General features: G+C 47.6%; 1 protein-coding gene and 1 pseudogene across 8 annotated transcripts; both read left to right on the top strand.

The window, feature by feature from the left end:
- The first annotated feature begins 6,541 nt into the window (after positions 1 to 6,541).
- Positions 6,542 to 24,623, top strand: CEACAM20 (CEA cell adhesion molecule 20). Of its 8 annotated transcripts, none has more exons than XM_061139555.1 (12): positions 6,545 to 6,837; positions 9,113 to 9,178; positions 9,774 to 10,058; positions 10,737 to 11,030; positions 12,815 to 13,087; positions 15,114 to 15,389; positions 16,310 to 16,400; positions 16,603 to 16,688; positions 17,716 to 17,777; positions 18,138 to 18,173; positions 18,935 to 19,057; positions 22,085 to 24,623. In XM_061139555.1, the coding sequence occupies exons 1-12, from the start codon at positions 6,786 to 6,788 to the stop codon at positions 22,136 to 22,138; spliced, it is 1,698 nt and encodes a 565-aa protein (XP_060995538.1). In that variant the 5' UTR covers positions 6,545 to 6,785; the 3' UTR covers positions 22,139 to 24,623. The 8 variants fall into 8 exon arrangements, 6 of the variants coding, with proteins under 6 accessions (XP_060995538.1, XP_060995541.1, XP_060995537.1 ...); XM_061139554.1 differs by having other exon boundaries at positions 6,546 to 6,837; positions 16,286 to 16,400; positions 18,938 to 19,057; XM_061139557.1 differs by having other exon boundaries at positions 6,547 to 6,837; positions 9,861 to 10,058; positions 16,286 to 16,400.
- On the top strand, positions 22,913 to 24,623 carry LOC133054504 (small ribosomal subunit protein eS10-like; annotated as a pseudogene).
- Positions 24,624 to 25,292: the final 669 nt, after the last annotated feature.

The following is a 25,292-nucleotide window of genomic DNA, read 5'->3' as shown; positions in this document are numbered from 1 at the left end:
GTCAGACACGACTGACTTGGGCACACACGCACATAGCCATAGAGTGGTCCTGACAGTTCACTGGTATCACTGGGGCTTAGCCAGTGTCTGCACGTGGTAAGTGGTCACTAAGCCTATTATTAATAATAATATTGTTAAAGTAAGTGACAACTTAGAGCTCATGTAGTGCCCACTAACTTCTAGCTATTATAGTATTATAATTGCTCGGTGTACTCAGTTGCTCAGTCATGTCCGACTCTTTGCAACGCTTTGGACTGTATAGCCCACCAGGCTCCTCTGTCCATGGGACTTTTCAGGCAAGAATACTGAGTGGGTTGCTATTTCCTTCTCCAGGGGAACTTCATGACCCAGAGGTTGAACCTACATCTCCTGCATCTCCTGCATTTCAGGTGGATTCTTTACCACTGAGCCATCTGGGAAGCCCAATATTATAATTACACCATCATTCATCATAGATACTGCTAAATTACAAAGAGCTAACTGCACCAATCATGGTCCTGGATTTACTCTGAAATCCTCCCAACAACTTTAAGAAGAAGCTATGCATATAACTTTTTCCAGTTGAGAGGAGGAGAAATGGAGGCTCAGAGCATCAGAGCCCAGGATCACAGGATCTGCACTTGACCTCATATGCCAAGCTGCCTCCCACGCAGAAAGGCCTGCGTTCAAGTCCCTGCTCCACTACCTCCCGGCTTTTGTTACCTTGGATGAATTCTTGAACCTCCCAGTCTTGGTTTCTTGACCTATAAATTTGAGGCTGGTAATAGGACCTCTGTCAGTGGATTATTGTTGTTTGTTTTAGTTGCCAAGTCGTGTCCGACTCTTGCAACCCCATGGACTGTAGCCGGCCAGGCTCCTCTGTCCGTGGGATTTTCCAGACAAGAGTATGGAAGTGGGTTGCCATTTCCTTCTCCAGTGGATTATTAGGAGGAGTTAAAGAGTTGATACTAATGCCTGTGTAAGGGTAAATACAAGTGGGAAATAATTAAAGAATTAATTTAAAAAGCTAACTTCACTCTTTGCTGAGCTGTTAGGTTCAGCATCTCATTGAGAGGGAGGTGCTATGGTTACACCCATTTTGTAGAAGAATAAACTGAAGCTTAAAGAGGTTCAGCCTTTTGCTTAAGGTCACACAGCTAGCTGGTAGGAGTAGCTGGGCTTTGAACCCATTTCTGTCTGGCCCAGAGCCTGGCTCCTTAACCACTCCACTGTAAGGCTCCCTCAAACACGTGAAGACTAGAGCAGAGGGTTGTGGAGGGCCAGGACTAAGATGCCACGTCAGCACACCACATCTGAGTGGACCCCAAACAAGTGAGTGGACCCCAAACAAGCACACTTGCTGGAATGGACCCCAGTGTCACCCGCATCAAGACAACAGGTTGCTCTACCTCCAAGGTTCTTGGGGACCTCAGGCTCATCCTTAAAGCAGCAGTCTCATCTTTTCGCCCTTTTTCCCCTCTTTGAAAGTGGGAGAGGGAAGACGGCCTTGTTCTGGCTCAGCCACAGAGGCGGGTACTTTCCCTATCTTTCTTTTGCAACTTCTTCTTCCTTTTGGGATGTCTTCTCTTTCTCTCCAGCCCAAGAATCCTGTGGAGTTCACCTTTGAAATATTCTTTCAGAGGAAAATTGAAGTCGCTCAGTCGTGTCCGACTCTTAGCGACCCCATGGACTGCAGCCTACCAGGCTCCTCTGTCCATGGGATTTTCCAGGCAAGAGTACTGTAGTGGGTTGCCATTGCCTTAAATACTCTCTAAAATGCATCTAAGGAATGCATGGGACAGGGCGCTCAGGGCTGGTGCCCTGGGATGACCCTGAGGGATGGGATGGGAAAGGGAGATGGGAGGGAGGGTCAGGATGGGAACACAGGTACACCCTTGGCTGATTCATGTGAATGTATGGCAAAAACCACCACAATATTGTAATTAGCCTCCAATTAAAATAAATTCTTTTAAAAAAGAAAAAAATAAAATCCATCTAGGTAAAATGACCCCGAGAGCCCTGCACTGTGTGTGTGCAGGAGTTGCTGAGGACAGAAGCAAGAGAGGGAAGCCCCCTGGTAAAGAAGCTTCAGATGCTAGAATTAGGAGTTGCACATTCACCCTGTGGATTTGTCAGGGGAGAAATGGGAGTATCTCAGACTTCTTGTAGGGTTTGTTGGGGATCTTGGAATCTCTCTGTATTTTTTTAAAATTTTATTTATTTATTTGTTTTTGGCTGTGCTGGGACTTCATCGCTGCGCAGGCTTTTCTCTAGTTGCAGCTAGAGAAGTGGAGGGTACTCTCCAGTTGCAGTGTGCGGGCTTCTTTTGCAGTGGCCTCTCTTGCTGTGGAGCACGGGCTCTAGGGCGTTCAGGCTTCTGAGTTGCAGCTCCTGAGCTCTCGAGGTCACACAGGCTCTGGAGCTCACACAGGCTTCTGGACACACAGGCTCTAGAGTTCACACAGGCTCTAGAGCTCACACAGGCTTCTGGTGGTCACACAGGCTCTAGAGGTCACACAGGCTTCTGGTCACACAGGCTCTAGAGCTCACACAGGTTCTAGAGCTCACACAGGCTTCTGGTGGTCACACAGGCTCTAGAGCTCACACAGGCTTCTGGTCACACAGGCGTTCAGGCTTCTGGTTTCAGCTCCTGAACTCTAGAGCGAGGGCTCAATAGTTGTGCACGGGCTCAGTTGCTCTGCAGCATTCAAGATATTTAGCTGAGGCCTGTGGGATCTAGTTCCCTCACCAGGAACTGAACCCAGGCCCCCTGCATTGGGAGCACTGGGTCTTAGCCCCTGGACCACCAGGGAAATCTCTCATACAGTTATTGAAATGCAGGAAGCAGGGGATGGCTCCTTGGGACCTCACCTCCATTTTTTCCCCAGAAGTGAATTAATTCCCAGGAACCTCTGGAGGTTTGCTTGACCTCCTTCAAGTCATTCTCAAAACTGTGAGGCCGACCCAGATCACCGGCTTCAGCCCTGCATTCTGCATGTCCACCACAGCACTCTGACTCCCTTGCCCTGATCCCCTGTGACTCCATTACTTTCTAACATCACAGATAATTCAGTTATATATTATGTAGCTTGCTTATTATTTGTCTCCCTCCACCCTTCCCCCATCCCTGCATAAAATGTAATTTCTTTAAGGGGCTGAGAGCTATATTTCATTGCTAACAGTGTGCATATTATCTAATTAGGACAAACAAAATTGGGCAAGTGATGCATATTGTATGAGATCAATATTGTAAGGCCTGCTTTTGTAATCAAAACAGAGAGATTGCAGAGTGCTGTACCAGCCAAGTATCCCTCCTCTTTTTAAAATCATGTATGAACTTGTTTTCATGGACTAGCTATTCAGAATTGACAGGTTCGCACATTCTGTTCAATTTAATCAATACCGGCTTTTTTGTTTTGTTTTTTTTCTAGTGGGCTTCCCTGGTAGCTCAGCTGGTAAAGAATCTGCCTGCAATGCAGGAGATTCAATCCCTGGGTTGGGAAGATCCCCTAGAGGAGGCCATGCTAACCCACCGCAGTATTCTTGCCTGGAGAATCCCATGGACAGAGGAGCCTGGTGGGCTACAGTCCATGGGGTCGCAAAGAGTTGGACATGACTGAGCGGCTAAGCACAGCGCACACAGTGATGGATCAGTTTTGTGATACCAATACAGAGAACTTGATACAGTATTTGTATCTTTATAATTTTTTAAAATTATTTTCTTTATTTTTTGGCCATGTGGCATGCAGGATCTTAGTTCCTTGATCAGGGATCAAACCTGTGACCCCTGCAGTGGAAGTTTGGCGTCTTAACCACTGAACCTGATATTTGTAGCTTTTAAAAAGCACCTAACATAGTGCTTGGCACGTAGTGGAGTCAAATAAGTCTTTGCTGAGTGAATGGTGGGGGGCAGCCCCAGGGCAGCAATATAGGTTGGAAGAATAAGTTGAGGTCACTCATGGAAAGACACAACCATGAGCCAGCCTGGCCAGCTGAGACCGGTAGGAAAGGGTGTGGAGGCGGGAAGGACCTGGCTTTATTTTCACCTGTTGGAAAGAAAGTGGAAGTTATGCTACGGGAAGGACCCAGAAAGTCCCTCTTTCTTGTGGGACAGGGAAAGACAGAACCTTCATGGGGGTTGGGGGGAGGCTGGGTAGATGAGGATTTAGGGAGAGAAAACCTTGTTCCTTGTGAAGAGGCAAATTCGGGAAGTCTACTCCAGTGGCAGCCGTGTCCTCTTGGGTGGGGCAGAGGAGAGGAAGGAAGGGGGCCCCAGGTAGGTGGGACAGAGCAGAGGACATTAAGAGAAGAGTGGGTGGGTGGTCAGAAGACTCAGATATTCCAGGAAGAACAGGGTAGATGGTAAAGACCCTGAATGCTGACTTGTCTACCCCAGGTGCCCTCAGCCCAGGGAACCATAGAGTTTAAGAATGTACTGGAGTGATGGGGTCACAGGCATTGACTGATCGGGGTGTACAGAGGAGATGGGGCTGGAGATCGCCAGAAGCCACCTTAGGACCTTGGAAGGTGGCACACATGAAGGTTAAAAGCCAGGCAGACCAGAATCCCTGGCCTCAGATGGACAAGTCATTTCTGTAAGCATCAGTGTTCTTAGCTATGAAATGGAATAATATTATCACTTAGCCTACTCTACTTTGCATTTTTTCATAGCATGTGTCATCTTCTAAGATCCCACACAACTTACCTATTTGTTATATTTCTTTATCGTCTCTTTCCCCACTAGAGCTGGGTTTTCTCTTTTCTGTCCCCTGCATTCTCTCCAGCACCTAGAGCAGGAGCAGCAGGTGCTCGGGGAGTGTGTGTTGAATGACTGAGTGAGTGTAACCCTCACTTCCTGTGAGTATTACAACACACCCCACTTACAACGCCTAGAGGGGTTTCACATGTTCTGAGCGCTCACTCTGTGCCAGTACTCAGGCGCTGTTCCCAGTACTTTCCCAGCATTAACTTGCTTGATCTTCACAGGCATTGTGCGTTTTTTATGTCCAGTCTGCAGATGAGGACACTGACACACACGGGATGATATAACCTTCTCAAAAAACCACTGCTGGGGGCATGGAGAACTTGGACCACAGTCCCTGAAGACGCAAAACCATTACCATTTTAAAGCTGAGGAAAGTGATGACCAGAGAGGGGAACTGACATGCCCAAGGCTGTGGAGCTCGCAGGTGGAGGAACCAGGAGTCCAACCCCTGCGGTCTGGCTCCAGAGCCGGTTTGCTCAGCCTCAGGCGTCACTGGAGCAGATCCTTGGTGAATGCTGTGGTGTGAATGGGACCCAGACAGGAGCAGCTATTGGAGGTGAGCTGAGATCGCTTTCCAGTGATGCCAAGCTGCCCCTCCTGGCCTAAGGAATCACTGTGGAGTGTTCTCAACCTTATCTTGAGCCACCCACCCCCTCATTTCCTCTCTTCTGGAGCCACTTGCATTTCCTTTTGTGCCTTCAACTCAACACCTTCTCACATTCCGCTCCCTCTGCCTACCAGACTTACCCCCTGGCTCATCCCTGTATCCTCATCTCTGATGCCCTCTCCTCCAGGAAGCCATCTCTGATCCTCAGGCTGGGTCAGGCACCCACTCTGGGCTCCCCCACCCCAGCCCCACTCACTCTGGGTCATCACTGACTGGGCACAGGTCTGTCTGCCCTGCTGGACCTTGAGCTTGTGAAGGTAGAATTGGAGATTTCTGCTGTATTATTATATACTGTTAGGTCCAGGAATCAGCCCAGAGGAAGAGTTTGGGGGAACAGCTGTTATTATGAAGGAATGAATGAACTGAAGTAAAAGAAATAGGTTGAAGGTAGTTCTCTGACCAGGTCGATTACATTCAATCTTGGTTTTTGAGGCTCCCAACAGCATGTCTTGCCCAAAGGGAATTTTTTTAAAAAGAAGAATTAACACTCAGATACAGGGTTTTTGTTTTTAATCCTCCAGGTCTCAGTTCAGATGTCCTCTCCTCCAGGAAGTCTTCCCTGCCTGCTCCCCGAAGGCTGAGTCAGGTACCCCTTGGGGCTATCCCCACCCAGCTCTGGGCATCCCGCCCTTCAGACTCCAGCGCCTTTGTGACGAGGACTCCATATCACAAGCGTCACTTCAGTTCATTTTGTATTTCCAGGCAGCTCATGGTGAACTTCTAGAGAAGAGAATGGCAACCCACTCCAGTATTCTTGCCTGGAAAATCCCATGGACTGAGGAACCTGGCAGGCTACAGCTCAGGGGGTCACAAAGAGTTGGATGCGACTGAACACTTGGTTAACCTGGCACTGTTTTATCAAGCTCTGGATAACCAGGAGCCATCATTACTGATTTTATTGTTGTAGCTGTTGACCATTGTAATCTCAGTTCCTGGTCCCTTTAACGCTGACATTCTTAACTTGCCGCTCCCTGGCACTGCTTCTCTCCCGCGGCTCCCTCAGCCCCATCCTGATGGGCCTTTGAATGGGAAGAGGCGTAATTTTCAACGGGATCCGGGGCCAGAGGGCGGGGCTTCTTCCTCCTTCCGCGCCTTGGGGGAAACCCCAGGGTTCCGGGGACTGCTGGACTTTGGTTTTCTCTGTGCTGGGAGGAGGAGGAAAGTAAAGCCTGGGGGAGAGGGCTGAGGAAGGTGCGGCCAAAGTTCCTCCCGTGCCACCCTCGCCGTCTGTGCCGGGAGCCACTGTCACCTGTGAGCCGGCAGCTGGGCAGAGGGGAAAAGAGAGCTGGAGAGGCCGCAGGCGGAGTGAGGACGGACACTGCGTGTGGAAGCCGGGAAGACAGCTTGGCGCTCTGAAGTCAGGTGTCAGGCCCCATGGAGTCCGCTGACCTACGGGGCCGCCGCTGGACAGGAATCCTGCTCTCAGGTGGGTGTCCTGCTCCCCTCAGGTGGGGGAGGGGAGGGGTGTGTGTGTGTACATGTGTGCGAAAGAGACCCAAATAGAGACGAGAGAAACAGAGACAGAGACAGGAATAAACTCAAATACAAGAGACTGACAAGAGACTTCCCCAGCAGTCCAGTCCACGCTCCCAGCGCCCAACTCCCAACGCAGGGGGCCCAGGTTCAATCCTTGGTCCGAAAACTAGATCCCACATGCCTCATCTAAGACCCAGTGCAGCCAAACAAAATAAGAGAGAGATTGACAAAGGGGGACAGAGAAACAGACAGAGACATACACACAGAGGAGGAGAGACAGATGGAATCAGAGCCACAGAACCAGAGAGAGGCAAGAGAGAGTGAAAATTACAATAGAAACTGTACCAGAGGGAAAAACAGAGCAAAGAGGAGAGAGGGAGCCTGAGGACAAAGAGCAAAAAAACTCTGCAGGGCTTCTCTGGTGGGGCTCAGTGGTCAAGAATCTGCCTGCGAATGCAGGAGACTCAGGTTTGATCCCTGATCTGGGAAGATCCCACATGCTGTTGAGCAACTAATCCGGTGTGCTGTAACTAGTGAAGCCCGCATGCCCTGGAGCCCGTGCTCCACAACAAGAGAGGCCATCATAGTGAGAAGCCCGAGCCCCGAAACTAGACAAAAGCCCAGGCAGCAACGAAGACCCAGCGCAGCCATAAATACATACATATTAAAAATTAATTTTTTTTAAAAAAGAAAATTTTTCAAAGATACGTACAGAGAAATAGATTCAGGGGAGTCAGGGCGGGGAGAGACAGAGAACCAGAGCTGGAGTATAACAGACAGGAGTAAGACTGGCAACGAGAGGTTGTGCCAGCCCTGAGAGGCACGCCAGGCTCCTCTGTCCTTCCCTGTCACCTGGAGTTCGCTCAAATTCATGTCCACTGAGTTAGTGATGCCATCTAACCATCTCATCCTCTGCCACCCCTTCTCCTCCTCCCTTCAATCTTTCCCAGCATCAGGGTCTTTTCCAATGAGTTGGCTCTTCCCATCAGGTGGCCAAAGTATTGGAGTTTCAGCTTCAGCATCAGTCCTTCCAATGAATGAGCCTATGGACTTCACCTCCAATAGCACTGAGGATAGAGAATTTCAGATGGTTTTCCATTGTCAGTTATTACAAGCACAGGAAATAACAATGGCAATAATAGTAATAACTAAGTACTAATAATAGTGACTAACACTTACTGTGAAATCGTCATGTCTGATAGCAGACCTCACAATAACCTGATGCACTAAGTTCTACTGTTCTCCCTGTTTTGCAGTTGAAGAAACTGAGGCTCACAAAGAGAAAGCCCCTTGCCCAGCATAATAGACAAAGTCCATTATCATTATCAGAGTCCATATTTGCTCCTAAGAGCCCTTGTCTTTAACCCAAATGAGTGGGGAATGGGGCAATGCTTGATCTAAATTGGGGTCATCTGAGGGCTGGAGAAAGGCATGGCTGCCTGCCTTTGTTAATTGGGCGAATGGTTAGGGCAAAGACAGGAGTTTCAGGGTCAGCGGCACATGGCCATAGCTGCTGGGGTTGGGTATCCCCACCTGTGCCCACAATCTCTGAGCTTCCATAAAACTGTGTGCAGAATGGCCAAATGGAAAACCGATAACTCCTGCTATCTCCTGCTATCTCATTTCCTCTTCTCCCCTCTGTGCGGAGGAAATCCCTGCCTGAGGGCAAGCATGCCCAAGAATGAAAGGTTACTTTCTCCCATCAAAGATAACAGAAGAAGTTCCCCTTTACTGGGGGTTGGCTCTGTGCCCAACCCTGGACCAGAGGAATTGCAGTGTTGAGAGCAAAGTCTTTAGGAACTGGCAGACCAGGTTCAAGTCTAGCTTCTGACACTTACTATCTGGTCTTGGAAAGTGACTTCACTGATCTGAGTGTTTGTTTACCTCTCACTGGAAGGGAGAGGCATCTTCCACGGAATGAGCATCACTGGGGAGAGTGCAGTGACCCTCAGGGGATCCAGTTAAAACTGGTCAGTGTTCATTACCACCCCCTACAATCCTAGGAGGCAGATGATATTATTCCCATTTTATAGCTGGGGAAACTGAGGCTCAGAGATGACAAAACATGCCTCAAGTCACATAGCCAGGAAGTAGTGAGTGAAAGTCAAGCCTCAAGGGGTGGAGGGCCCCATTCGTGACCTCAGACCTCCCTTCACTCAGGAAGACCACAGCTGGACACCCCCAACACACCTTCCTCCCTGAATGCCTCCTCTTTCCCCCTCCAGCCTCACTTTTGACCGTGTGGAGCTTGGCAGCTGCAGCCCAGATCTCCCGTGATGCCTTCACCCTAAGTGAGAAGGATGTTGTTCCGTCTACATTTGGGGCCCCTTGGTCACCCCAGACTCATGGTAGATTCAGGGCACAGAAAACAAGGCTCTCATTCTGGTCTCTATCTCCACCCTCAAGTGCTCATCCGGGTTCCATGCCCAAAGTCCCAACAGGACAAACCTGATTGGCCCAGTCAGGCAATGACTGGGCCAATCAGTTGTGTTGGAGAGGGGGCGAGGGGATGTGAAGGGGTGGATGTCCTGGCTGGGGCTAGGGAAAATTGGCTAAGAAGTGGTAGAGGGACCTGGTTGTTATCCCCAATACAAGCTTGACTTCTTTGCAGCCAATAATAATTGACCCACCGTCATGTCCCTGACCCTCTGTTTTATTTGCAACACCTCATTTACTGGGGGAGAGGAGACTTGAGGGTCCCAAGATCACACCTAGAATGAGAACTAGATCCAGCATTGGAGACCAGTCATGGAGCTGAGGGGTGTCTGCATGCAATTCCAACCCCTCCCTGTTTCTCGGGGTCCCTCTGTGACTATATTTTGCTTGGTCTATCCTTCACCTGTGTCTCTGCTTCTGTCTCCCCCTACTCTGTTTCTCCCTCTGTAGAAACTCTGGCCAAGCCCACCATTTCAGTCAGCCAGGGCACAGTTATAGAGCACAGGGAAAATGTGACCTTCTACTGTGACACCCCAGACGTCAACATCACCATCCGCTGGGTCTCCAACCACCAGCCCCTGCCATCCCATGAGCGCATACAGCTGTCCACAGATGGCAAGAACCTCACCATCCTCACTGTCCAGCGGCAGGATGCTGGGGAGTACCAATGTGAAGCTTGGGATCTGGGACTCCTCCTGGTCAAGAGCAGTGACCCCACCTACCTGACTGTGTACTGTGAGTCCCTTTCCATTCTCCCCAGCCCCTCAGCAACACCCGCTTCCTCAGTGATCTCATCCAGTCTCGCAGCTTTACATACCATCCAAATGCGGACTTGTCCATCCTTGAACTCCAGACATATAGCTGTTTGACATCTCTACTTGGATTCTCCTGGAAACGTCCAACGTGATGTGCCTAAAATCGAGCTCCTTAACTTTCGAATGTTTGATCCAAAATATTGCCTAGGTAGTCGTGAGGAAAGAGCAATTGCTGGCATGCTTTATTTTTATTTTCACTGCTCTGGGTGACAGGCAGGCTTCTCTTGTTGTGGAGCACAGGCTCTAGAGCACTTGGGCTCAGTAGTTGCAGTGCAGGCATAGTTGCCCCACGGCATGTGGGATCTTAGTTCCCCAACTGGGGATCAAACCTGCATCCCCTGTATTGGAAGGCAAATTCATAACCAGTGGACCACCAGGGAAGTCCCTTGCTGGCATGCTTTAGGTGTGTCTTTCAAACCTGCTTTACCCAGGGATGCATGTGGCATATCCTCACTGTCAGACTCTAACATCTCCTTTGTAATGGTTCCAGAGTTTGAGGGAAGAGAAAAGTTCCTGTTTATTGAATGCCTGGGTCCCCCTAAGAGAGCTCTCACTGATGATACAATTGTTGCTGCTACAATTGTTCTTGTCCTCCCAGATGGCCCTGACCCGGTCACGATCAAGTGGGAGCCTGGTGTAGCCAACGGGGATGTGGTTGAGGTGATGGAGGGCTCCAATGTGACCTTCTTGGCAGAAACTGAGTCTTACCCACCAGCTTTATATTCATGGTATTTCGCCAATGACTCCAAGCCCATCTCAAGCTTGTTCCTCAACACGAGCAGTGTTACCATCCATGCCGTGTCCAAAGAACACGAGGGCACCTACAGCTGCTTGGTGTCCAACACTGCCACCCAACTGACCGTCCTGGGCACTGTCAAAGTCCGCGTCCTCGGTGAGTCTCTTTCCCCCATTCCTGTCCTTTGTGCCTGTGAGAGTCAGGGCCACTGACCTCCTCGAGCTGGAGGAGGGCGTGGTGGAGTGGGGCTCTCCCTTGCGGCTGGTGGCAGACTGTGGCTCTGGGCACAGGGAAGGACCCGGGTCCTTGTTTGGCACATCCTCCACAAGGCTTTGGAGGCTCTCTGTGGGGTGTCTATCACTTTACTCTCTTGAAGTGTGGGAGGCAATTCTCTGTACATACAAACACTAACACAGCACTCACACACCCCATACACACATGGACACACACACATAACAGTCACACACGCAGGGGACTTCTCTGGTGTCCTGGTGGTTAAGACTGCACTCCCGATGCAGGGGGCCTGGGTTTGAGCCCCAGTTGGGGAGCTAAGATTCCTCATGCCACATGCCACGGCTAAAAAAAAAGAATCAGTCACGCATGCATCGCAGATACACACATGTGCACCACAGACACATACAGCTCACATACAACACATACAACTCACATGCAGCACACACACAGCACACAAAAGCACACAACACACACACACACACACAAGACCCATATACCATGTACCCAACAGACACACACAGTACATGAAACACACAGGACATAACACATCACACATACCACACATACACATACCGTACACATAAAGCCCACAACATGTACATAGATGTACTCACACATAGGCAGAGCACACGCACAATACTTAGAGAACACAGACACACATATCTCAAATATGTGACAAACAATACCACAGACACACAACATGTTCTCTCATAAAACACGTATACATACAAAACATAATATCCACCCAATAGACACCTACAACACATATCACAGACACTAAACATCCTCATGTACAACACAGAAAACACCTCACATACCACACATTTAACACCCTCAACACATGCAGAACACACACAGTACATAACTGTACTTCACACATGGTAGTGATATACCAAGCATGTAGGTATGTACATACATGTACTGTGCTTGTAAATACATGGTACAACATATACACAGAACACATACATTACCACAGACACATAACATATACTCATGTACAGAAGATATACGCACACACAACATATACTCACTTGCACACAGAGTACGTGTGTGTGTGTGTATATATATGTATATGTATGTATATACACACCACCATACCTCACAGTCACAACACATGTATACACAACACACACATATAGATAGACACAAAAGGGACTTCTCTGGTGGTCCAGTGGTTAAGTCCAGTTGCCAGTGCAGGAGACAAGGGTTCAATCCCTGGTCTGGGAAGATCCCTCATGCCAGGGAGCTACTAAGTCTCTGTACCACAGGGACTGAGCCCGGACGCGCTAGAGCCCGTGTTCCACAGCAGGAGAAGCCACCACGATGAAAAGCCTGTGCACCACACTAGAGAGCAGGTCCCACACAACACAACTAGAGAAAGCCCTCATGCAGCAACAAAATCCCAGCACAGGCAAAAATAAATAAAGACACAGAACACACACTCACACACAAAACTCATCCATGTACCACACACTCTCCGTACACGCAAAACCTGTAACATATTCACATAATTGTCACACAACACACGCTCATACACAAAAGACTTAGATACCCCACCCACACAGCACAGTCATGTGCAACACACACACATACACGCCACACACCACATAAACACACATCCCTGGGAAATCCTGTGGGCCCCATATGGGCAGGAGACTGGCAAAGGGTGTCCCTGGACCCCGTCCCGTCCCTCTGTGTGTTTCCAGAAACACTGACCAAGCCTTACATCATACCCCCAAACCGGACTCTCGTGGAGGACACCAACTTGGTGGTCCTGACCTGCCAGACCCCCCATGAGGGAGTTGGAGTCCGGTGGTTCCTGGGGGACCAACTCCTCTTGCCCAGCGAGCACCTGATGCCTATAAACAACACCCTGGTCATCCTCGGCCTTCGGCGGAATGACACTGGGCCCTATGCGTGCGAGGTCTGGAACTGGGGCAGCCAGGCGCGGAGTGAAGCCCTGAAGTTGAACATCAGCTGTGAGTCGTCCCTAGCCTGGACCTTCTCCTCCTTCCTCCTCTCTCCCTTGCTGAAGTTCTTACATCCAGCCGCTCATCCCATAATTATCAAACACCTGCTCTGTGACAGGCATGTCTGAGCAGGGGACAAGGCCACCCTCATGGAGCTTTATGTTCTAGTGGGGGAGACAGACCATACACAGCTGAACAAGGGGAAATCCATGCTGTGTCAGATGGAACTAGAGGCAGTGAGAAAGACAGGCAAGGCTGGGAGGTTGGGGAGATGTTGCAGTCCTGGCTGGGGTGGTCAGGTGAGGCTTCCTGGAGGAGGTGGTATGTGTGCAGCGGGAGGCAGGGAGAGAGATGTGCAGGTGACCAAGGGAAGTGAGTCCCAAGGCTGGGGAGGTGGGACTGTGCTTGGCCTGTCGGAGGAATCCCAGGAGGCCAAGATGACTGGAGAGGTAAGTTATAGGGAGAATGGAACAGAAGAAGCTGGGAGGGTGGGGGTAATAGACCACACAGGGTCCCGTGGGCCATGGTGGGGACACTCAAGCTACAAAAGGCTCTGAGCAGAGGAGAGAGAGGATTAGACTGGGGTTTGCACAGAGTCTTTCTGGCCCTTGTCTAAAGGGTGGAAACAGGGGAGAGGGAGGAGGTGATACAGTTGTTTTTGTCTGATTCCATGGAGAGGCAGACCCCAAAAAGGGATTCAATGGATTATATATGCAAGGATTTTCTTAAGGGAATGCTCTTGTGCAGAAAAGGTAGGGAGGGAGCCTCAAAAGAGTGGGATTGCCCTCAGACTGAGGTACTTGGAGTGAGGGAGGAAGACAGAGTACAGAGTTGGGTGGGAGCATTTGGACCACCGTGTAGTCTAAGGAATGTCGTCAAGACTCTCTGGGAGCCCAGGTCTCCCAGGAAGGGGTCTGCCTTACTTTCTCCAACACCCTCAGGTACTGGCAGGGTGCAGCCCAGGAGAGGCCTGGGAGTGGATTACGGGGTACAACAGCTGGGCCCTTGGTCAATTCCACTCGTACTGATGGAGGTCTGTGAGGTGTCCTCTTGTGGTAGGCACAGTCATCCATCAAGAACTGACGGGGCTGATCAGCTGTAGTGATCAGACCATGAATATATTTTAAATATCAAAGTCACAGGGTTTACTGCTAGTTGACATGAAGCAAGAGAGAAAGGGAGGAGTCAAGAATGACCCCAAGAATTTTTTTTTTTTTTTTGGCTTAAGCTACCATCAGCACTCTAAGAACTATAAACATGTTGGAAGTTAGGGGATACATGTCGCAGGACACAGCAACAATTTCTGAAGCCTGGATGTCTTGTGAGGCTTCCTTGTTAGAATTCACTTTTGCAAGGGCAGGGGTTTTTGTTTTTCATTTTAATTTTGTTTTGTTTTGGACTTTCCCCCTCCATGTTGTGGATTACATTCTGCTTGCTCAGCACCTAAGGGAGGAAAAGGGACCTTTTTCTCCTTCTTCTCTTGCCGAGATTCCTTTCAGCAGCAGTTGGAAGAGCCTTTGACTCCCAGGAATTCCCTCAGTTAGAATTGAGAAGGGGGGAGAAAAGAAAGCAGAACTTCACATGTGGAATTGAATGGGATAAAATAGGTTATCTTGATAACCCTATATGCAAGACAGAAAAAGAGACACAGATGTATAGAACAGACCTTTGGACTATATGGGAGAAGGCGAGGGTGGGATGATCTGAGAGAACAGCATCGAAACATGTATATTATCAAGGGTGAAGCAGATCGCCAGTCCAGGTTGGATGCATGAGACAAGTGCTCGGGGCTGGTGCACTGGGATGACCCAGAGGGATGGGATGGGGAGGGAGGTGGGAGGGGGGTTCAGGATGGGGAACACATGTAAATCCATGGCTGATCCATGTCAATGTATGGCAAAAACCACTACAGTATTGTAAAGTAATTAGCCTCCAACTAATAAAAATAAATGGAAAAAAAATGTCATAACTGAAAAAAAAAATAGGTTATCTCACCGGTGGAGGATGGGAGCATAATATTTGGCTCTGCATGCAGACGGCCCCGATCGAGTGTACTTCACGAGCGGGTCAGAGACCCTGGCGGACAACACCATCAGTGCGGAGCTCAACTCCAACCTGATCCTGCAGTGTTGGGCTGAATCCCAGCCGGACGCTGAGTTTAACTGGACCCATGACAAAACCAGTGTGTGCCAGGGGGAGCAACTGGTCATCGAGGCCCTGACTTGGAAACACCAAGGGAATTACAGCTGCACGGCTTCTAACTCTGTCACACTGCTGACCTGCTCTGCCTCAGTCATGGTCCGCGTCATAGGTGAGTCTTTCAGGTAAGCCTTCCCCTTGGGTCCAGGTGACTTTCTCTGATGCTGGCCTTAGCACTCTGATCTCTTATTAGGGACTGGAGTGTGGCACTGGCTGTCCTGATGGGCAGGTTCCTAGTTCCGAGCTGTTGAATTCCAGCCACTAACAGTCAGACTCAGGACTTCCCTGGAGATCCAGTGGTTAAGACTCTGTGCTTCGACTATGTGTGCTTCCACTGCAGGGGGTGAGGGTTAGATCCCTGGTCAGGGAACTAAGATACTGCATGCTGCAAAGTGGCCAAAAAATAGAAAAAAAAAATTTGTGATCTCATTTCATCTTCAGAACATCCCTATACAGTAGGTACCATTTCCCCCACTTTGCAAATGAGGAAATGAGACTCAGAAAGTGTAGTTACTTTTGTCTGTGTCCACAGGACCCCATAGAGTCAAAGGTGACTCAGGTTTCCAGTTGCCAAAGCCCTTTGCTGTGACAACCATATTTGATTCATCATCTAAATCAGTAACATCATCACACCAACACTGACTGATCACTTTGCATGGGTCTAAATACTTCACCCACATTGAACATACCAAACCTTACACGTACTGAACATGAATACATACATGTTTAATCTTTTCAGCAACAATATGGAGTAGGCTTCACATTATCTTTGTTTTTACGGAAGAGCCAAAGGAAACACAAAGAGGTTAAGTAGCATGGCCAAGGTCACACAGCTGAGATGTGAACTTAGGACATTTGACTCCAGAAATGATTCTATTACTACTATAAACTTCTGCCTCCCAATGGCTGGAAAACAAGTACTCATCAAATGACGGTGGAGATAAAGCCCCAAGATTGGGAATGAGGTTGGGGACAGGGATGAGGTCCTGCTTCTTTCTCCTTGCCCAGATCACCAGTCATCCCTGTCTGCAGGGGCCATCGCTGGCATTACTGTCGGGATCCTGGCTGTCATTGCCCTGGCCATAGGGCTGGGCTGCTTCCTGCACACTGGAAATACCAACAGGTAAATCTCAGAGTGGGGTGGGGGTGTGGCCTATGGGGGACCTCCTGCCCAGTAGAAGGGTTGCTGACCATGGTGCTGAGTGGTGCCTGTTGGGAACTGAGAGGGTTTGGGACGTTGCCCAAAATGGACATAGGATATGGGCAGAGCCTGCGGAGATGGGCAAGGACTAGAGGCACAGTGAACAAGGGTCTTGGGGTTTCAGGCTCTCAAGGAGAACAACAGAGGATACCGTCTATGAGAACATGACACCCACTTCTGAAGAGGGTCACCCTGAAGAGCTCGGTCGCAGTAAGTGACTCCATAGCTGATACCCAGGGCAGCAGTGAGGTCTGGAGAAGAGCCTGGTGCAAAGAGCCCAGGCTTCTGCTCCCAGCTTCGCCCCTGGGTCACTATGACATCATGGGCAAACCCTGTAGTCTTGGACCCTCTGTGTCCCCATCTGGAAAATGGATGAGATCAGGGTCAAGAACTCTGAGGAGTTCTGCCTGTTCCAACAGCCACAACACAAATATGAAAACGTACCGCCATTCTAGTCTTCCTCACTCTCAGAAAACTTTGTTAATGGATTCTATAAGCAGAGAGAATCAATCATGACACTCCTCCCTGCTAAATTCAAAACAAATCTCACTGTCCATCTCAATATAGTACCTCATGCAGTATTCTTTGACCAAAGGCAAAATGAAACATCTTTGCCATGTCTGGTCTAAGATTCTGGTAAGATGGGCTCATGAAGCAGAAGTCCTCTGGGACTGTCCAATTCAGCTCAGTTTTACAGAGAAGAAAAACAAGGCCAGGAAGGATATATGATAAACACAGGCTACAGAGGACCCTGGTACACCTGGGGCTGGGTCTAAGACTTCTGACCTCATCTGTATCATCAAACAGTCTTATCTAACCCAGAACTTGATTTCCAAGACCTTCCCAGGTCAACATCACTGGAGATGTGATGGGGTAGTCCTGGGGATGAAAGAAGGAAGGTTTCTGCCACGTCCTTCCTGGGGATAGAAGTGCCCTGCCTGCACAAGTCGCCCCTTCCCTCACGCATGCGTGTGTGCTCGGTAGCTTCAGTTGTGTCCGGCTCTTTGCGACCCCACGGACTGTAGCCCACCAGTCTCCTCTATCCGTGGGATTTTACCAGCAAGAATATTGGAGTGGGTTGCCATGCCCTCCTCCAGGCGATCTCCCCAATCCAGGGATCAAACCCATGTCTCCTGCATTGCAGGTAGATTCTTTACCTCTGAGACACTGGGGAAGCCCCTTCTTCCCTCATATCTCTCCCTAACTCTAGCCTTGGGCTGGCATTCACTTTCTCTAGACTGGCCCATGCCTGTGTATGCCAATGTACCCGCCACTCAAGGACAGATCCCAGTCAAAAAGGTGGGTAATTCTCCAGAGGCACCCCCTCTACTCCCCTGACTGCCTGGCACTTCCCCAGCCCAGCAGGGCTGTTATGTCTCATCTCTTGGGGTGGGGGTGAAGTTCAGGCATGTTCTCTTAAGGATGCCCAGTGGCAGCTTGGGTCCCTACTTTCTCTGGGATCTCAAGACCATCCATGGCTTTTTCATCTCTTCTCCTTGTTTTCTTTCTCTTTCGCATGACAATGCCTAACCCGGAGCCCCCTCTGGGAATCAGAAGAGGTGTAACTGCCTCTGAGGCCTGAGCTATTTCCAAGAATTTCCAGGGGTGACCGTTTATCCCAGGCCTCAGGACCTCTTCACTATTTTCTTTTTCCCCCAGATGCTGCCAGTAGACCCTCCAGAGCAATTATATGAGGTAGGTTGGCCTTGCTTGATTTTATTAAAGAAGTTGCAAAGGAATACAATCTGAGAATGTTATATTTGACAAGTATGAGAAATCATCTTGTCTAGATCTTTCATTGAGCATTGCTGGGCCAGGAGTAGGAAGAAAGTGGCTCAAGGCCTCACAGGGAGCTGGGCTAGATTCCTTTTAAAAAGTATATTTATTTATGGCTGTGTCAGGTCTTAGTTGCAGCATGCCAGATGTTCGTTGAGGCCTGTGGGATCTTTGTGGTAGTGTGGTGGGTTTTTCTCTAGTTGTGGCTCGAGGGCTCCAGAGTGCATGAGCTCAGTAGTTGTAGTGTGGACTTAGTCGCCCCAAGGCCTGTGGGATCTTAGTTTCCCACCAGGGATCGAATCCATATCCCCTGCATTAGAAGGCGGATTCTTAACCACTGGATGACCAGGGAAGTCCCTGGGTCAGAGTCTAGGATTCTAGCTCCTACCCTGCGCTGCTTCCACTTCTAGTGCTTGCAGTTGGGTTGCACATAAGCTAATACCGGCCTAGCAAGTGACGGGATGCAAAGGACGTTTTGGATTAGAAGTTGCAGACGTAGCCAGGTGAAAAGGAAGAGTTCTGGTCCTAGGCCTACTTCTGCTTCTGATCCTTTGAGAGAACCTGGTTGGGAATCTCTTTGTCTCTGGATCTCTGAAGAGTGCACATTGGCACTTTCCAGGTGCTGTGGTTCTAAGACAAACTGCTTGTGGGCCCTAACTGATCTCTTTGTTCACTTGCAGCAGGAATCACCTTCCACCATCCTCGGCGGGTATTCTCATGGCCCCAGGAAGCCATCCTCCAAACTTGCATTGCATCCCTTGGTCCCAACTCTACAAAAAGAAAATGCAGAGTCAAACTATCAGGTATTTTTATGCCACACAGAGTCTTTGGACAGATGGAAAGCTGCCACCAATCTCCCTTTTCCTCCTTGCTAAAGAGTCTGTAGGATAACCTATCAAGAGATTTCCTTTCAAAAGTCTTCTCAATCCCTTTGCACCCTCTTTTATCCTATCACTTTCTGGTTCATTTCATTCCATTCCCTTCCTGTCCATCCATTTCACTCCATCCCATGTTTCCATCACACTTATTTTCACTCTACCCGTTTAGCTTTCTATCCATTTAATTTCATTTATTCTCACTTTATTCCAACTGTTTCCTCTCCAGTCCATTTCTGTTTTTTTTTTTCATTCCACTCCACTCCCTCTCACTCCATTTATTTCCATAAAATTCCTTTTATTTCCTTTCCATTTCTTCTGTTCCTCTTATTACTTCCCATTCCATTCCTTGTCATCACTTCCCACTACTCAGTGCCATTCCTGTGCATTCCATCCCATTCCATTCTGCTTCATCCATTGTGTCATGTTTTCTCTTTTCTTCTTTCATTCCTTTCCATTCTTTCCCACTTCTCCCTATTACCTTTTATTCCTTTTTATTTTTCCTTTTCAATCCCACCTGTTCATTTCTTCCACATTCCATTTCTGTCTATTTTAATCCTGGCTATCACTTTTCCATTTCCATACCATAACTTTCATTTATTACTCTTATTATTTCACTTTCATTTCATTATTATTTTATTTCATTTCCATTCTTCTCCTTCCTGTTCCACATAATTCCTGTTCTTTCCATCCGCATATTTAATCCACTCATTTCATTCTGTTTCCTACTAGTCCACTCCTCTCTAGTCAGTGTCCTATTTGCATTCATTTCCCTTTGGTCAGCTTTCATTTCATTCCACCACATTCCATTTCTTCTCATTCTATTTCTTTTCATTCCCTTCTTTCTTTCCTCTTCCTCATCCCTCCCCCTGCTGTTCAGTTCTGTTTCATTATTTTCTGTTCCCTTTCATTGCATTGTCTTCCATTCTACTTCTACTTAAAAAAAATTATTTTATTGACGTCTACTTGATTTACTTCACTAAGATAATGTGGTGTTATCTTCTGGTGTACAGAAAAGTGATTCAGTTATACATATATATTTGTATATATGTATATATATATACAACCCTCCTGTTTCCTGTTCATTCTTCTGTAATCCATCCCACCCTGTTGTACCACATTCCATTCTGCTTCATTACCTGTCATATGAACCATTCTCAAAAGATGTGAATGTCTAAATGTCTTCGGGATTTTTAATAAGAAAAACAAACCCCTTGGCAGTAGTTCAGATTAATTAAAGTGGGGATTCATTGAGAAAACACTGAGGAATCTCAGGTAACCAATGTCAGAAGTTACTTGTGGGACTTGTGGGGATTAGAATCAGGAAGTTTTTCTCTCTTATGGCTGCTCATTTTTTTTTTAAATAAGGAAAAGTATTTATTTGTGCCTTGTACATTTTAATAAGGGTGGTTGCTCATTTTTGCTGATCAGTGAATTTGTTCCATTCTTCTTGGTTCAGATTGAATGCCTATGCAAGCTTTCTGGTCACTGCTCCTCTATAACTTCAAATTATATATGACAACACCCTCTACTACTATCTAAAGGTTTCTGGTTCAGATTCTTCATAGGAGAAGCACAGTTGTTCAGGCCATTGTATAGATTGTGCTGACATTTGTCAGCTCTCTAATTATCTGTGAACTGGTACAAACATAGCCTCTTAGGTCCCTCTCTTCATCAGGATCTAGGGGGAAGGAGTCTCATTTGTTCCTTTTTATCAGTGGAGCAAAAGCTCTTCCTGGAAATCTCACCCACTAAACTTCCTCTTATGTCTCCTTGGGTCGGGATGCTGTCATGTGGCCCCTGTTGCAAGGAAGGCTGAGAAAATTAGCTGTTATCCTTCCCACTCTCTCCAATAGAAGCAGGCAAGAGGGAAGATACAGGAGGAGTGTCAGGTCAGACACCTCAGTGTCTGCTACCTTCTGAAGGGATGAGAAGGAACACACAATGCAGAGGGTCTGGAGTAGAGTGTTCTGAGTTGAGGAGCATCAATCAAGTGAAAAGGTCCTGAAGTGAATGTATTTTTTATCTATTGATGCATAAAGAATTACCACGAGCTTAGCAGCTTAAAACAACACATATTTATTATCTCACAGTTTCCTGGGTCAGGAGTTCAGGCAATTCTCTGATGGGTCTTCTGCAAGGCTGCAAAAAAGGCGTTGGCCAAGTCTCAGGTCTCGTCTGAGGCTCTACTGGGAAGGGATCCACGTCTGAGCTCTTCGGGTTGCTGGAAGCATTCAGTTCCTTGCAGGCTGTCATAAGGAGGGCCTCAGTGTCTGACAGCTGTCAGCTGGGGGCTGCACTCAGTTCAGTGCTTTCCATAGGCAGCTCCCAACGTTGTACCTCACTTCTTCAAAGCCAAGAGAGATGTCACACTGTTATATAACATAATCACACAGTGTAAGCAGATACCTCCTGTCACCTTTGCCATATTCAAATGGTTAGATGCAAGTCACAGGTCTTGCCCTCAAGGGGAGGTTTGCATCAGGGCATGAAAACCAGGGGACTTCCCTGGTGGCTCAGATGGTAAAGAATCTTCCTGCAGTGCAGGAGACCTGGGTTCAAGCCCTGGGTGGGGAAGATCCCCTGGAGAAGGAAATGGCGATCCACTCCAGTCTTCTTGCCTGGGAAATCCCATGGACAGAGGAGCCTGGCGGGCTACAATCCATAGGCTGGCAAAGAATCTGTCACTACTGATGGACTAAGCACAGACACATGCATGAATACCAGGAGGTGAGGATTATGGGGGTCACCTTAGACTCTGTCCTCCACTATGGGGAAGCAAAGGCCATTCCAGGAATGGAAGGGTGTCAGCATGACTGAAGTACAATGAGAAAGGAAGATCTTCGGAATTTTCAAGGTTGAGAAAGGAGAATGCCAGACAGTTTGAGCCCCTACAGCAAGTAGCCCAGGAAAGCCCACCAGAACTGGAACTTACCTCTTCTCTTTGTGTAATAGGTGCTTGTGAATCCAGAAAACAACATCTACTGCCAAATCAACCGTCCCACCTAATGGAAGCAGAGATCCTTTCTCCAGAAATCCTAAAGAAGTCACGCTCAATCATATATTCAATGATGTTTATTACAGACACATTATATTCCAGCCATTCTCTTTGTAAACCTTGTGACATTCTGTTTCGATGTCTTTTTCAGGCTCTAGACCCTAGCTCTCACCAAATCTTAAGTTTTGGGCTCGTGTTTCTTTAAAAGCAATAGAAACAAGTCAAAAGCCACCTAGAATTAAAGGACCAAGGTCTGATACCCAGAAGCTGGGGATGTCATAGTGTTTACTGTATACATTGTTGATGGACACAGCAGGCGGGGAGAAGTCTGAGCCTGAGTCAGCCAGAGTGGAGCATGGGATGTATCCACGGGTCAGACAAGCAGTGTCTTTTCAAATCATAGTAGAGGATAAGGAACAAGGAGCTATTAAGAGATGACAAGAGAAAACACAGAATGCAGCATGGAAATGAGGCACCTAGGGAGGTGCAGGCATGAGATGCTTTGAATCTCAAGAGACTCGGGGATGGAGATGTGAGGATGAGATTTGCTAAAGGGAACAAGGAGTCCAGGATGACTCCCAGGTTTCTGGCCAGAGCAACTGGATGACAGTTTCTTCAGGCCACTTTCTGAAGCAACAATGGGGAAGGAGCAAATCTGGGACAGAGAGAGAAATCAAGAATTTGGTTTGACATGTCAAGGATCAATCAGAGAATCAAGTAGGCAAATGTTCATAGAAGTCTAAGTAACTTCTTTTCCAGCTCCGGCCCCGATCACAGCAGTCGTCATGATGTTGATGCCCAAGGAGAACCGGGTTGGCATTTATGAACTCCTTTTTAAGGCAGGGGTGATGGTGACCAAGAAGAATGTCCACATGTCCTAGCACCTGGAGCTGTCAGACAAGAACGTGCCCAATCTGCACGTCACGAAAGCCATGCAGTCTCTCAAATCACGAGGCTATGTGAAAGAACAGTTTGCCTGGAGACACTTCTACTGCCACCTCACCAACAAGGGCATCCTCCAACCTTCTCCCTGAGATTGTGCCTGCCACCCTGTGCCACAGCCATCCTGAGACTGGCTGGCCATGGCCCAAAAGATTGGAGGGAGAGCGACCTGCAAGGCTCACACGAGGGGAAGCTGACAGAAACACCTACAGACGAAATGCCTTGCCCCCTGGTGCCGACAAGAAAGCTGAGGCTGGGGCTGGGTCGGCAACTGAATTCCAGTTTAGAGGCGGATTTGGTCATGGACATGGTCAGCCATCTCAGTAAAGTTGAAAGAGATTGTTTTGTGTTGAATAAACCTGTAAACAGAAAAAAGTTTTTTAAATGTCTAGTTAGAGCAGAGCTGGAAATATACATTTGGGAGTTGTCAGTGGGATTTGAAGTCATGGGGTTAGATGAGATCTTGTGTCAGGGGTCCCCAGGACCACCCTCAGGCTCAATGATTTGCTAGAAGGATTCACAGGACCTCCAAGTTGTTATGATCATTGTTATGGCTCATGGCAGCAAAAGGACAGAGAGTAAAATCAGCAAAAGGAAAAGGTACAGATGGTGAAGTCTGGAAGAAACTATGTTCCTCAGTTTCCAGGAAGTTGACCAAGAACTAGTCCTTTGAAATAGGCTTTTCTGGGGGGGAATAGGTAGGGTATGAGCAACTCAGACCTGCTGAGTTAACCTTTTCCCCTACAGATCCCAAAGAGAGTGGATGAAGACAGGAAAAGAGTAGGGGCTGACAAACTAAGCACTGGTCCCTCCAACATTTATAGTTTGAGGTGGAGGATTCAGCAAAGGAAACGGGCTGTCCTTTTTATCCTGCTGAGAACTTCCTCCTTGCTTCCCCCAAATATCAGTGGAGCAGATCACACTCTCCCTCTCATCTTTGTCTTTAAAGCAAATGAATTTATAACTTCCTTGCTCTTCCATAGATGTTGAGCCCTCACCCAACTCCTGGACAATAGAACCTCAGTATGAAACTTGGGTCTCAGCCAATCCTCAAGCAACTGAGAGAGAAATCTCTGGGTTAGATGGTCATCTGTGTAGAATGAGTTTCTGTTCCTCAGGAGTAGCTATTCCAAAGTCTGTAATATTCAGGTTAGGTCAGGGATTCAGGTGCTCTTGCAAGTAGATATTACCATCTTGTTCGTTTTGAAAGAAAAAAATGGTGAAACAGAAGACAAAGTCAGTTTTAAGTTATATAGTACTAGTGCTTTAATGTCTGAATATCTTGAAGTGAAAAAAACAATGAAAACAAAAGAGTGAACAGAAAAAAGGGAAGATGAGCTAACACTCCAAAGACCCCATTGTGATTTTGCCTTATTATACTAAATCTGTAGATCAATCTATAAGATTTGACCTCTTTACAACACAACCATTTGTACGTCTTTTATCTCGGTAGTTTCAGAGGCTTCTATTAATGTCTCTAAATTTATTTTACCAAATTTATTTGTAGGGCTTTTTTTGGCTTCTCTTCTAAATAAATGTGAACCCTTCTCTGTCTTTTTTTAAAGTTATTTTATTTACTGGCTGTGCTGGGTCTTCGTTACTCCTTGGGCTTTTCTCTAGTTGTGGTGAGCAGGAGCTACTCACTAGTTTTGGTGCATGAGCTTCTCTTGCTGAGCATGGGTTCTAGGGTTCCTGGGCTCTAGCACAGGCTCAATAGATACACTCCATGGTATGTGGGGTCTTCCTTAAACAGGGATTGAACCCATGTTTTCTGCATTGGTAGCTGAGCCACCAGGGAAGCTCCTTTCTCTGTATTGTTTGTAAACTAAGTATTGCTTATGTAGAGAAAAGATCCTGGTATGTAGGCAAGGGGAAAATTGCATAATGTAGAAATTAAGAGCATGGATTCCAGAGTCAGACTTTTCTCTTTTACTGTAGTAAAAGTCACATAATTTAAATAAAACACACTATCTTAACAATATTTAACCATACAGTTCAGTGGCACTAAGTACATTGATATTATTGTGAAAATCTCACCGTCTTCCAGGTCCTGAATCTTTCACCTTCCTAAACTGAGACTGTCCCCATCCCATGCTTCTACCAATATACTTTGCAGAGTCAGACTTCTTGAACTCAAATACTAACTCTGCCCTTACAATACAACCTGTTACTTAATATTACTGGGCTTCAGTTTCATTTTCTGTAAAAGGGAGTATCTGGTTA

Source organism: Dama dama, chromosome 4 (assembly GCF_033118175.1).
Source record: "Dama dama isolate Ldn47 chromosome 4, ASM3311817v1, whole genome shotgun sequence".
Taxonomy (NCBI): domain Eukaryota; kingdom Metazoa; phylum Chordata; class Mammalia; order Artiodactyla; family Cervidae; genus Dama; species Dama dama.
The sequence above is the reverse complement of the archived record's forward strand: the minus strand, read 5'-3'. Positions and strand labels throughout refer to the sequence as shown.